Source organism: Zeus faber, assembly GCF_960531495.2.
Source record: "Zeus faber genome assembly, chromosome: 12".
Taxonomy (NCBI): domain Eukaryota; kingdom Metazoa; phylum Chordata; class Actinopteri; order Zeiformes; family Zeidae; genus Zeus; species Zeus faber.
Genome location: NC_137196.1, coordinates 15,179,961 through 15,192,957, shown reverse-complemented (window position 1 = coordinate 15,192,957; position 12,997 = coordinate 15,179,961). Strand labels below are relative to the sequence as shown.

The 12,997-nt window shown below is 44.3% G+C and overlaps 1 protein-coding gene across 1 annotated transcript in view; it reads left to right on the top strand.

The window, feature by feature from the left end:
* agap3 (ArfGAP with GTPase domain, ankyrin repeat and PH domain 3) overlaps positions 1-12,997 on the top strand; it is a gene marked incomplete at its 5' end in the record, with an annotated part of 116,924 nt that overhangs the window by 91,810 nt on the left and 12,117 nt on the right. Inside the window, one exon of the mRNA XM_080011161.1 lies at positions 12,594-12,748. Within this exon, the coding sequence (XP_079867287.1) occupies positions 12,594-12,748 (155 nt within the window). The remainder of the gene's footprint in view (positions 1-12,593; positions 12,749-12,997) is intronic.

The window sequence follows — 12,997 nt, the reverse complement described above, 5'->3', positions numbered from 1 at the left end:
TGGCCCCCGAGCCCCCAGAAGCTGTGGCTTCACGGCGGGAGGGGTGTCGGGGGTGGCAGCCGCTTCTCCACCCCAATTAATAACGATTCTCCGGCCGAATGATAAATGGCGCGCTCTAATTGGACGGCATTGTGAAAACACTCCCGAGTCGCATTTCAGAGGCCATAAAACCCATGTCACCCGATGCGGTGATGATCAATCAACATGACTGATACGTTGGGGGTATCAACAACAATGGCACCGGGGCCTTTCTAAATGAACTCCGCATTTATAATCATTACTTTTTTCTTTTTTTTTTTATCGTGGCTCCTGACAGCTTCTCTTTAAAGTTGGAAAAGGTCCGTTGACCACATTGTTTAGAGACGGAACGTCATTAGCATTGCCGAGAGATAAGTGGCGCGATGAGTGTTCCCGTTGCGTCGCTCAAAACCAGCATGCGGTCACATCCACGCGGCTTTTTGTAAGTGCGCTCGTGACGTTTCTCCGCTTTTGAATGATCCAGGAACGGTGTTTGCCCGATCCTTTTTCCGCAACGGCACACTTTTTACAATGAAATAATCCCAGGTTACACCGCTATCCTGTCAACCGCTTCAAAAAATTCACAAAATGTCACAAACATGGAGAACTTTGCGTATGATGATGGCCTACGCATACAGTAGGAAGTGACGCAAGAGTCGAGAACGACTCGTTTGTCGTGAACAAATCTTTTGAATGACTCGGGAGTCACTCCGGCCAAAGGGTGGGCTAGCGAGCGAATCCTGAACGCACAACCTCAAAATGATTACCGAGGACTTAATTAAAGTCCAAGGCAAAAAAATAAGTCGAGGTATTTTCGGTGTAATTTGTATTGAACGTGTCGGATTTGCGTCCACTAAAATAAATCATTCCTGGCAGAATTCCATTCACAACTCAGAGCCAACCCGACTTTTCTGACTCTCGTCCTTCCTCGCTCACCGTGCGTTACATCAACTGGGTAAAAACAAACAAAAAGTCATAAAATCAAATGACTCTTTCCTCTTTACTGAGTGGCTCGCCAATTGCCGAATCTCGGTAAAGGGTTGAACCTCACATCATTACGAACAGATCGTTAAGTGAGAAGCTTGAGCTTGATCTGATAAGCGCAGAGATGCTGTTCTGGCTGGAACTGAGAATTTGATGACTCGCTGCAGGCTTGCAATTTTGATCTTGCAACAAAAGAGCCAGTTTCCATTATCGGAGTGGAATTAGACAGCATTTGGACAAGAACGTCTTTGGTTGCCAGGTCTACATTCCGCCAAGAAGGAGCGCCGATGTCGCCGGATTAATCCGATTTGCGTTTTGGGTGTTCAAGCTGTTTTTGGGGGGGAAAAAACACTTTTTCCACCATCATGTTGGTAATGTAATGTTATTCTTCTCTGGATCCCATTTAGCGGTTCTTAATGGGACTCTGCCGTCAGAATGGCACAGTTCGCAGCATTAGCCAGAGCCTCGAAATGAGTGATGGCCGGCATTAGAGACGTAGGTCTTTGGACGGATCCACATCAACACGTCTCATTTGGTCAGTGTCCCAGATAAGGGCGGAGTAATTGAAACAAAAGTGAGTTTCTATGAAAACCGCGCACAGTTTATGCGGGGAAAGGTAACTTTTTAGTCGCATCCGGAAATCCCGGCTCATTTTTTCACCCCATCAAACAAGCACATTGTTTTTTATCCCTCCTACCTTCCCTGGCGCGATTTTTCTATTAGCATCAGCTTGTCGGTTCTACTGAACGCTCCCGGAATACAGACGTATCGCTTAAATATCAAGAAGTCTGTGAGTTATGTCTCCCTCAGAGAGAGAGAGGGAGCGAGAGAGAGAGAGGGAGAGAGAGAGAGAGACGGAGAGAGAGAGGGGGGAGAGAGAAGGAGAGAGAGAGAAAGGGGGGGGGGGGGGAGGCGATCCTTGAATAAATTGCTATCAGTTTATCTCATTTATGAGGCAATCAGAAGCGTGGAATGCAGGCTGAAATTGAATTTTAGCAGTTTTGAAGTGTCATAAATCAAAGGAGCACGAGGAGCGTCTTAAGGTGAGGAATCATTTCGGTCAACAGAGGAAGGAAAAAAAAAAAGAATGCGCGAGGTAGTCGGGAGAAACTGTTGCTAAATAGAGAGAGAGAGAGAGAGAGAATGATCAGCAGGACTTTGAGTGACGGAAAAGTGGGAGATATTCTGATATAAGCTTACGAGCTGCAGTCCATTATTAATTCATTTTTATGATATATGTTTTATTTTTACAACTTTAACAATGCAACTTAAAAACAAAGGTAAAACCATTTTTGAATATATATATACAAACAAAATATAACCCAAAGATACAGACAGAAAATTGCGAAATAAAGTCTGATTAAAAAAAAAAAAAAAAAAAAAAAAAAAAGTAAAGTCCAATATAATGAAAATAGCGAAAAAGAAATTTTAATAATAAGAAAAACAATATTATGAAAACAGTGATAAAATAAAATGGTGAAACACAGGTAGTCTACATGCTTCATTATAGTTTACATTATGGTTATAGTGTTTACCCTTTAGAAATTCTAGAACAGATCCATATGTGTTTACACTGCGATTGACACCGCAACTTAAGAGTATACAGGTACTCATCACTTAGACTCCTACCTGTTTAACAACTGTTCAGACCGCGTGCGCAGCATTTCACATCAAGCATCTCATCGCACATCACCTTTTATATACCATATACTATCTACTACTAACTATATATACTATATACAGTATATATACTATATATGCTATATACAGTATACATACTATATACAGTATATACACTAAATATGCTATATACACTGTATATACTATAAACACTATATATACTATGTACACTATATACAGTAGAGATACTAAATACCATATATAATACTGTATATACTATATACTAACTGTATATACTATGTATACTATATACACTATATACAGTATATATACACGATATACAGTATATATACTATATACACTGTATACACTACATATATACTATATACACTGTATTCATCTCATCACCGTTCTCAGTGTCAGTCTCGTTCCCGCAGTCTGTCAGTATTCACTACACTAGCGTTCTCAATGGCCACGCCCCCTTAGCGTGAAAAAACACGGGTCCTCGCTTATCGACCAATTCGCTGAACGACCTGGCCCTCGCAACGGAACTCGGCCGTTAACTGAGGAGCACCTGTAGTCACAAACATCAGCGTTGAGTACATACAGGGTAAACATACAGTTACAGACAGGAAGGGAATACTCTAAAGTTGAGCTGACCACAGGACCTATCCAGGTAAGCCAGGTAAGGAGCGTGCAGTCCATTATTCCAACCGTTTTTTGAAAAAAGTTTACTGAATGGAAACAAAGATATATGTTTTTATTTTTTCTAAACTTGCGCTTTGCCTGGGAGCACGGAGGCGGCGGCGGCGGCGGCGGCGATCGTTTGACTTCAGAATCACGTCGACGTCAGCCGTTAGCGAGCGCGGGGAGGGGAGCCAGGTCCCCGAGGTGTGTTCTGCACCTTCACCTGGGAAGATGCAAAATGAACCCGCTCCCTAATATCCCCGCGCAGCGCACTACCAGAGCGGCGGTGGTGTAATGAACTTCTCATGTGCTTAAAGAATGATGCAGGACGCACGGCGGGACGACTGACAGCCTCGTAATGTGTTTCTCAGCGGCCGCCCCGGCGACGCGCCGCTCCCCGGCGTGTCGCTCGCCATAAACCCACTGGAAAATCGATGGCAGATAAACGCTGGTGTTCGGGGGAGGGGAGGGGGAGCTGGGGCGTGTGATTAATGCCCACTGTCAGTGAGCGTCATTAATGTATTTCTGCTTTAAAGAAAGTGTTCTTTGGTTTAGGTGGTGGTGGGTGGGGGGGGGTTGTGTTGTGTGTTCAAATAGGAAGGACGGATTGAGAAACAGAAATCTCTTCCTGATCGGAATTATTATTATTATTATTTTTTTTAACTGATAAAGGAATTTACACCTGTCAAGGTCACGGGAGTCAGAGAGGGCAGGATATGAAAGGTTTTAAGAGAGAGCGACGGCAGAATGTGTGGGGAGGAACGCCGCGTCTCGAGGGACGGATGTGGTGTTTTTCAACTCGAGGTCTTGCTGAAATGTTGTTTCCCGTCATTTATAAAACGGTGATGGCAGCAGCCTCGCTGAATGCTCTGCTATTGGGAAACCCACACTGGCTCTGCAGCAAATTCTCGCTGTGATCGAAAGCAGTTCAACGGGGCAAACGTTTAAGCCCTAAAAAAGAACAAAAAAAACCCCCTCCTTTTTGACGACGGGAAACTCACACCTAATCTCACGCGTCTCAGAGTATTTTTCGAGCATGGTTTAAGCAACAGTGATAACACATTTGAATTTCAAACTACTTTTTGCAATCGCCATAATGTTAGCTGCCGCGGGTTGTTGGAAGAAGTGGCACAACTCATTGTTTCTAGTCTCTCGGGCTGGCGCAGCGGTTTTTCTTTTTCCAGTCAGCGTGGATTTTTATTTATTTGAAATTGATTCTTCTCTAATCTCACGACACAAATGTGTTCTAATTTAATTGGATTACAAAGAACAAGTGATTAGTGATTATCAACAAAGCCTGGTGAAGCGCACTGTATTGCTTCTCACTGCTCCCAATGGGGCATGTGGGGATGTGTTGAATGCAGGGAACTAATTCTGGATAGATACAATGTACTAGGCAAAAATAATCAAATACCGTTATTCCTGAATGTGCGGACCACGTGATAAACCGTTGAATATTTGTTTATCTGAGGACGGACGGAGTCTAAACGGGTAGGACGGTGTTCGGATGGAAGTGTGATGACGAACAGATATTAAATGTTGCCAGGTCTGTGTGTAAACGCACGTACCGCTGTGAGAACACATTTGCATGATTCCCTGCTCCCAAACCTTTGTCATTAACTCCGCATTGACCCTAATCAGGAGAAGGACCAGAATCACTTGATTTGCCAAGTACATCTTTTTGCGTTTACCCGTAATTTTCTTTCGGCTATTCGCAGCAGTGGACGCCCATCGTTCTGTGCCTCGTGCAAAAGGGAATGTCTTAACATGAGGAAAGCCGCCTGAACGTGGGGAGGATGTGCCAACTCCACACAGACAGGCTCCAGGCAGGGTCACACCCGAGACCCGCTGATCCCCGTGCAGAACACAATAATTACGATCCGGCATTACCACACACAAATCCCTATTCCAAAGGGATGATCTCGGTGATCCTAACACCCCGACTGTCTGAAAGTGTTTGAATTTCAGACCGAAACCCCTCCCAGTTGTGAGATCGGAATAATACAGATGAATGTGATTGCAGCGTGGTAATTGATTAGAACTCTGTGGGGTAGTGGTGATAAACTAAAACATAAACAACGTCCTTTACCTGATGTAAGCCCTCCAGAGGAATCTGGTTATTTAGAAGAAGAAATAGGAACGCTAATCTGGGAGGTCCTGCTAAAGTGGCAATCCATACAATGGTCTTTGTGTGGATGACACTGCACGTCCCAGAAATCCATTTGAAACGGAAACATTTATTTTTATTTTTTGCCTTCATCTTTTTTCTTGGTCACTTGAGGTAATGAGGTGTTGTTCTTTGTTATGATCGTCATTCCTATGCATGCCCGATCTTTGAATTCTTTCCGGGGAAAGGCAGACCCCACCACCAGCGATGGAAACAGCATATAGAGGAGCTAATGCATTGCATGGCTGTTTATTTAAAAATGTGCCAGCTAAAAGAAGTATAAAATATGTTTTTTTTTCATATATGGGTTTTTTTTTAACAAAATAATCTTGCGGATTACCACTTTAAGTAACATGGCCAAATTAATTTACTTATGAAGTATACTGGATATCTTAGTTGAGGAACAAAATATTGCAAATGCAAACAATTTATGTTTATTATCTGGCCACTTCAATTATAGAATGTATGGTATCTCAACAAGTCACATGTACACTCTTGTTAAAATTGAGACAAATTCATATGCAAAAGGAATATACAACCACATTTTTTTTTGCTTCGACACATTAAAAGTCCTCCCAAAGATTTGGGAATTTAATCATTAGAGGATCATATGCCAAAAAATGAATATTGACACCGATTATGTCCTTCAGCTCGATATGCTGTATGCATATGGCAGATATAGTTTTCGCCTCATTGCCACCATTGCCTTTACAACAAGTCTGTTATTTGTATTCACACTCCCCGACTGCACAAATTAACGACACACAAATAAAAACACACCCTTGGAATACATTTTTGTGCCCTCCAACACAGCACCCCAAAAAAGCAGGACTCCAATTAGCCCAGCGAGTCTCCCAGTATTCCTGCACACCTGACGGTGCTGCTCTTTAAATTCCTCTGGAGTCCGTTGGAGGATTAGGAATTGGGAGGTTTAACTGCCTGTGCTGATGGTGGGTGTTTATCTCAATACTTTGTTTTGCTGCTTCCCGGCTCGCTCTCATTTCCCAAAGCTGTCCCCGGAGCCTCGGCTCCTTGTAATAGCTTTTTTTTTTTTTTTTTTTTTTTTTTGCAAGCCACAGTGTGGAGGGGAAAAGGAAGAATAACTAGATTCTCATTTGGGCTCTATCCACACTGCCCACAGATACATGTATAATTGGTCGCCTTTTCATTTGCTGCTACTAAAATGTACTGGCTATTAGGGAAGGTGTGTGTGTGTGTGTGTGTGTGTGTGTGTGTGTGTGTGTGTGTGTGTGTGTGTGTGCGTGCGTGCGTGTGTGCGTGTGCGTGTGCGTGTGCGTGTGCGTGCGTGTGCGTGCGCGCGGGCAAAGTTAGGTGTATATTTACAAGTGGATGAGACTGTATGTGTGCGTAGATGTGTGTCAGAGAGATAGAGTGCTTTCTCTCTCTCTCTCTCTCTCTCTCCCTCCCTCTCCCTCTCCCTCTCTCTCCTCCTCTCCGAGTTTGGATGTGGTTTCCCCGGGGGCCCCTGTCGCAGTAATGGCCTGCTCCTGATTGCTCTGATACAGGTTAGGAATATTGGCTTTAATGATGTGTAAAATGAGCAAGCAGCGCCTGTGACATTTACAGATGGCGCTGCCTTGGCCTGTTCTTCCCAACTGCTCGTTAATTCACGGGAACGGCGAGCACTCCTTTAAGTGACTGGCCGGCGCGTGCGCAGAGGTGCGCGCACGACACCAGTCACCGCGAGGGAAACGCTTCCTACAAACCACAACAATGGCTTACCTTCCATACGTGACCTGCTCTTTAGCTTCCCACCAGGCACTCAGAAACCGCCATATATATATATATATATATATATATATGACTGGAGTCCTTGAGGCTAAGAGATGTTCCAGGTCCTTGCTCTCTCTCAGTCATTGTTCAAATCAATCTCCAGAGGTTGAGGCAGCCAGACAGAATGGACACAGTGGTGCGCCCCGCCACACAGACAGCACAGCTGGGCCGAGCACCCAAACCCTGGAGGTGCTAATCTGGTGTACACTTGCGCGCATACACACACACACACACACACACACACACACACACACACACACACCACCCACCCAGTAGAAGGATCGTCGTCCTCAGGTTCCTTCCTTTATTTTGGCTTCTGGAGAGATTCACGGCGAGGCCGGTGAATGTTCTAGGAGTTATCGGTCAAACTGGATTGTTTTAGTTGTGTTTTTTATGTTTTTGATAATCACTGGATATTTACTACTACATAACTAGTATTGGTTGGTGGTGGTAACTTTCACTACAAAACTAGTCCAGTATAACTGCCACTACATAAATACTGCTCAATGATTTCTACTAGATACCTACCACTAGATTACTAGTGCTACATAACTACTAGTACTACCCACTACTACTACAAAATTACTACTACATACTATATATCTACTAGGTAATTACTACTACCTACTACCTAACTACTTCTACATAGCTACCACATAACTACTACATAACTACCTAAAGGTAAGAACCTAACCACTACCAATTAACTACTATTGCATAGCCACAATTACATAACTACTACTTACAGTAAGTACCTAACTACTACTGGATAACTAGATAACTACCACTTAACTACTACCTAACTATTTCTACATAATGACTACTAGAAAGCAACTACTAAATATTACTACATAATTACTGCCAGTTAACGACTACTACATAATTACTACCTACACCATGTACCTAACCGCTACCAATTAACTACTACTACTACATAGCCACTACCACTTAAATACTACCTAACTACTACCTAACTTTTTCTACATAATGACTACTAGAAAGCTTCTACATAGCCACTACTATATAACTACTACCTATGTACCTAACTACTACCAGTAAACTACTAATACATAGTCAATACTACATAACTACCACCTAAGTACCTAACTACTGCCAGTTAACTACTACATAGCCACTACTACATAACTACTACCTAAGTACCTAACTACTACAAGATAACTACCACCTAACTACTACATAACTATGTCTACATAATGACTACTAGATAGCTACTACTAAATAATTACTCCCTAATACTACCAGTTAACAACTACTACATAGTCACTACTACATAACTACTATCTATCTAAGTACATAACTACTACTAGATAACTAAAGTACCACCTAACTATTATTGGAAATATAATAAGGCCTACATGGGGGAAAAAAACAACCCTGACCCTACCATTCATTTCTAATTAACAGATTTTATTGTGATTAAATTGACAGCCTACACAAAATTGAATTATCTCCATCGTGTTCCGGAATCTCCGGTGACGAGGGAGATCAGGTCCTGTACCGGCCAATCAGAACCCTCGCTGCAGGACGTGCTGAGTGGCGTCGACTGGGCCGCGTTTCGCTCCACCGCCGCTGATGTCAGAGAGTTTACAGAAGTGGTGATGAACTTCATTGCTAAGCTAGTGGAAGATATGGCACCCATGGTTGATCTGCGATACCGTGGCTTGACAAATCCATACAGGATGCACTGTGCACTGCACACTGCTGCTTACGCCGCGTCGTGGCTCGTGCCGGGAACATGGACAATTACAAAGTGGCGTCTTACCAACTAACGAGGGCGGTGAAGCGTCGGTACAGGGAAAGAGTCTCAGTTCCAGCTGTCTTACACCGGGCACGTGGCAGGGATTATTGACTATTGTGGACTACAGAGGCCGATCTACCACCACGGTGAATGCTGATGCTTTTGCATTAGCCTCCTGGTTGGCGCAACAGAACCCGGTTCCGTCGCCGGAGGTGAGGACACTGAGACAGGCGAACGCCAGGAAAGCGGCTGGTCCGGACGGCATCCCCGGAGATGTTCTGAAGACCTGTGCCGACCTGCTTGCTTCAGTGTTCACCATCATATTCAACCTCTCCCTGGCGCAGGCCTTGGTGCCGATAGTTTATTAAGTAAGCTTGAACTGGGCGGCTGGAGTGGGGTGACAAGGACAGTGATTAGAACGTGGGTATTTATTAAGTACTGGTACAAAGTTTTAAGAACATGCACCAGGGGTCTGTTGTAGAAGAGAGCCCCAATCTCTTGGACCGGCTGGTTATGTCCCTGTGGTAGCAGATCTCACAAAAGGTGCAGTTACTGTGGATAGTGTAAAAGCTGAACATTGCTTTGTGACACAAGTTTGACATTCAACAAAGATCATTATATTCGGGAAATTCCGGGGAACGTCGCGTGCACCCGCACGTAAGCACAGAGACTCGCTCAGGGACAAAATAACATGACCTTTATGGTTACATGGAGTGTACAGAGCAGTTAGAATGCAAAAGGAAATGGGGGTGAGTGTGATGATCCATCATTACCAAAAAATTACATCAGTGCCTATATAGAAAATTGGGGATGCGATACATTGAGACGCGATCGAGATGCATCGAGAATCGTTGACGGGTGAATCGTAATCGATTCGTGGGGCCAGTGAAGGTTCACACCACTAATAATTACCACCTAACTACTACTTAGCTACGATTGCATAATGAAGCCTGAATTCAATCCTGAAAAAGTCCTGTATATCTCATCATGACAACTACTTCATTACATGCCAGTTGTTATTGCCAGATTCCAACAGTTTTATTATACACATAAAGGATAGAATCCACTGGTGACATTTTTTTTTTTTCCCCCCTCCGTCTCTCTTTCTCTACGGACGTTGGATTCTGATTTACTTTTTTATTGTTAATTAAGGCAAACTATTTTTCCCGCCATTCCTCACAGTTTGCTCCATTGGCTCCGTGTTAATGTCCAATATCCGCCCAGCGGCCTCACTGCGTTCATTCTGTTTTAATTGGACCGAACCGGCTCATAGTGCTGCTGGTCCCTGGGTGTGGTCAGTGGGGGTTAATGTGACGGGGTAATCACTCCTCAGTTCAGCCCATAATGCCCAAGATTGAGGAATTCATGAATCAAGATTCGTCTGGACAGCATGAGAGAGGAATATCAGCGTGTATTATCCGCAATATGTCGTCATGTGGTGTAGTTTTAATACGCTACATGGTCCTCTGTCTCCTTAGTGGCTACAGTTTGTCTTACACGTGCATTTCTATGCACGGAAAATTAGATTTGTTTTCCCACGTACTCTCATCAGTTTAGAAAAGCGGCCATCCGTAGCTTTTTTAATCTCCATAATGAAAGTGTTTTAATGCCTCCAATTTGTTGCCTGGTCAGCCAACAGAATAATTAGCTTTGTTCAGGTTTAAAAAAAAAAATAGAAAAGTGCAACAACATTTTAGTCCCGGTAAAAAAAAAAAAAGTACAGCCGAAAGGAGGCAGGTGATTAAAATGGGGGGGGGGTGTAAATCACAGAGTGATTTCAGCCTTCATTTTTTTGTTACCCGGTTGATTCTGCTTTTGCCATTTGACACATTTTATTCCAACTGGAAACGTCGAAACACCTCTCCAATAAAGACTCGGCCAGCGCAGGTCTAAATCCAGAGACTTTGCCGTCTCTATTGATTCTCCGTGACCCGTGGTCGATTCCGCAAAGTAAATCAGATAATTGAAGTTGGTGTCGGCCTAATTGGATTATAGCTTTCCCCCCGAAGAGATGGTCCTCCACTGGAGCAGCGTGGATCGCTGCATTAGCGCCGTCCACCCGACATCTGTCATTTGGCCGCACTGTCGCCATGCGGGACTGAAGCTGCCACGACATATCATATCAAATATTCTTCATATATCTTAGAAAACAGTGAGGGAGAAAATTCGATTTTGTTACCTGATACAGCTAAAAAATAAAATAAAATAAAAAAATAAATTGAACTGAACATAGTAAAGCAAATTTTTAAGTTGATCCAATGACGGGATCATGTAAAAAAAATAAAATAAAATTTTTTAAAAATCTTTAATTTCTTAAAGCACTATTTTTTTACGTGTTTTCAACTTGACATTTTAAGTTCAGAAAACAAATAAAAAATTTAAAGACAAAACATTTTTTTAAGTTGACCCAATGGCTAAGCTGACCTCGCCCCACCAGTGATTAATAAATTGTAATTTTATCTCATCTCATCTTATCTTAAAGATTTTCTGACTCGCAAGCCAAGGGACGACGGCGTCCACCGCAATTGATGAATTTTTGACTGATTTAACGGATCAAACCCCTGCAAAGGGGACGAGGTACAATTCCCCCGTGCGCAGGGAATGTTACCTACCTCCGTCTCCCTAACCCTGTATGCAAATCACCCCTCTGTGTGCGAAGGGGTAATTAGGTAATTACAAATGGTTTTCCCGCTCTCCCCACGCACTGTACTGGGATAATAATGGATGTCCCGGGCGCCGCGGAGGCTTTATGACATGTGCTATAGCATATGTTGTGTCAGAGCCCCCCACCCCCACACACACGCACACACGCACGCTCTCCAAATGACAGGTTACATATTCATAAAGCCGGCACTTAATCACCAGCGCTTAATTATAGCAACAGCCCCCAGTCTGTGCTCATTATTATTATAATTATACTTGATCAAACAGGTTTCCCAATGTACCAGGGAGAAGAGAGGGTGTTCTGTCTCTGTTTCGTTAAGGATATACAGCAAAGTGGACACGGGGAGGGAATGAACGCGTTTCAAGCGGCTCTCGTCTGTGAAAGAGCGAAACTCGGACTTTGAACCTTCTCGCCGTCCCGTCGGTGGCGGTTCCCGGGCGCCGGCGGGGGGGGGGGGGTGGTCTGGTGTCTTTACCTTGTCAGCGATCCGGAGCGGAGTGAAAGAAGCCGCCGTTCCCAAATTTTTCTCACTCCCGGCGTTCCTCCGCTTCCGGTGAACAATCGACGGAGGAAACCGAGTGGTGTGTGTGTGTCTCTCTCTCTCTCTCTCTCTCTCTCTCTTTTGAGGAACGTCACGTCAACGTCAACGTCTTTCCGAAGGAAACGGGGTGTCTGCAGGTCCTTCAACGAGTCTTAAGACATTTTAAAATACAAATACGAGGCCTTGAAAGTCATTAAAAGGTCTGAAAATTTGAATTTATGAGGCCTTCGTTCCCGTAAGGGGAAAACAAAGCGGCATGTTTTATTGAACGGCTGTTGCTTTAAAATATGACCTCGTCTCGTTCGGACACTTCCGAGCGTCGTTTGATGGATGTATTTTTTGCCGTATTTCTTCTCAGAGCAAGAGGACTCGTTTGAGTTCGTCATCGTGTCGCTGACGGGGCAGACGTGGAACTTCGAGGCGTCCACGTACGAGGAGCGCGAGCTGTGGGTCCAGGCCATCGAGAGCCAGATCTTCGCCAGCCTGCAGTCCTGCGAGAGCATGAAGAACAAGGTGGGACACCGCCGCCGCCGCCTCCGCGCGGAACAGCCCCGCCTCGGCCACATTAGCATATCGCTCTCCCCCCCCCGTTCCTCCCTCGCCCGTCCCGGAGCTGTCAGATGTGCTGGGCTGGTCGACAGGTGCAGTGCATTGTGGGGGGATCTCTGATTAGAAGTGACATGCATCGGAGAGAGAACACGGCTCGTGTCAGCACGCCGGGGAGACGGGCGCTCATTTTCGTATTCATCTGCCTCCCCCTCC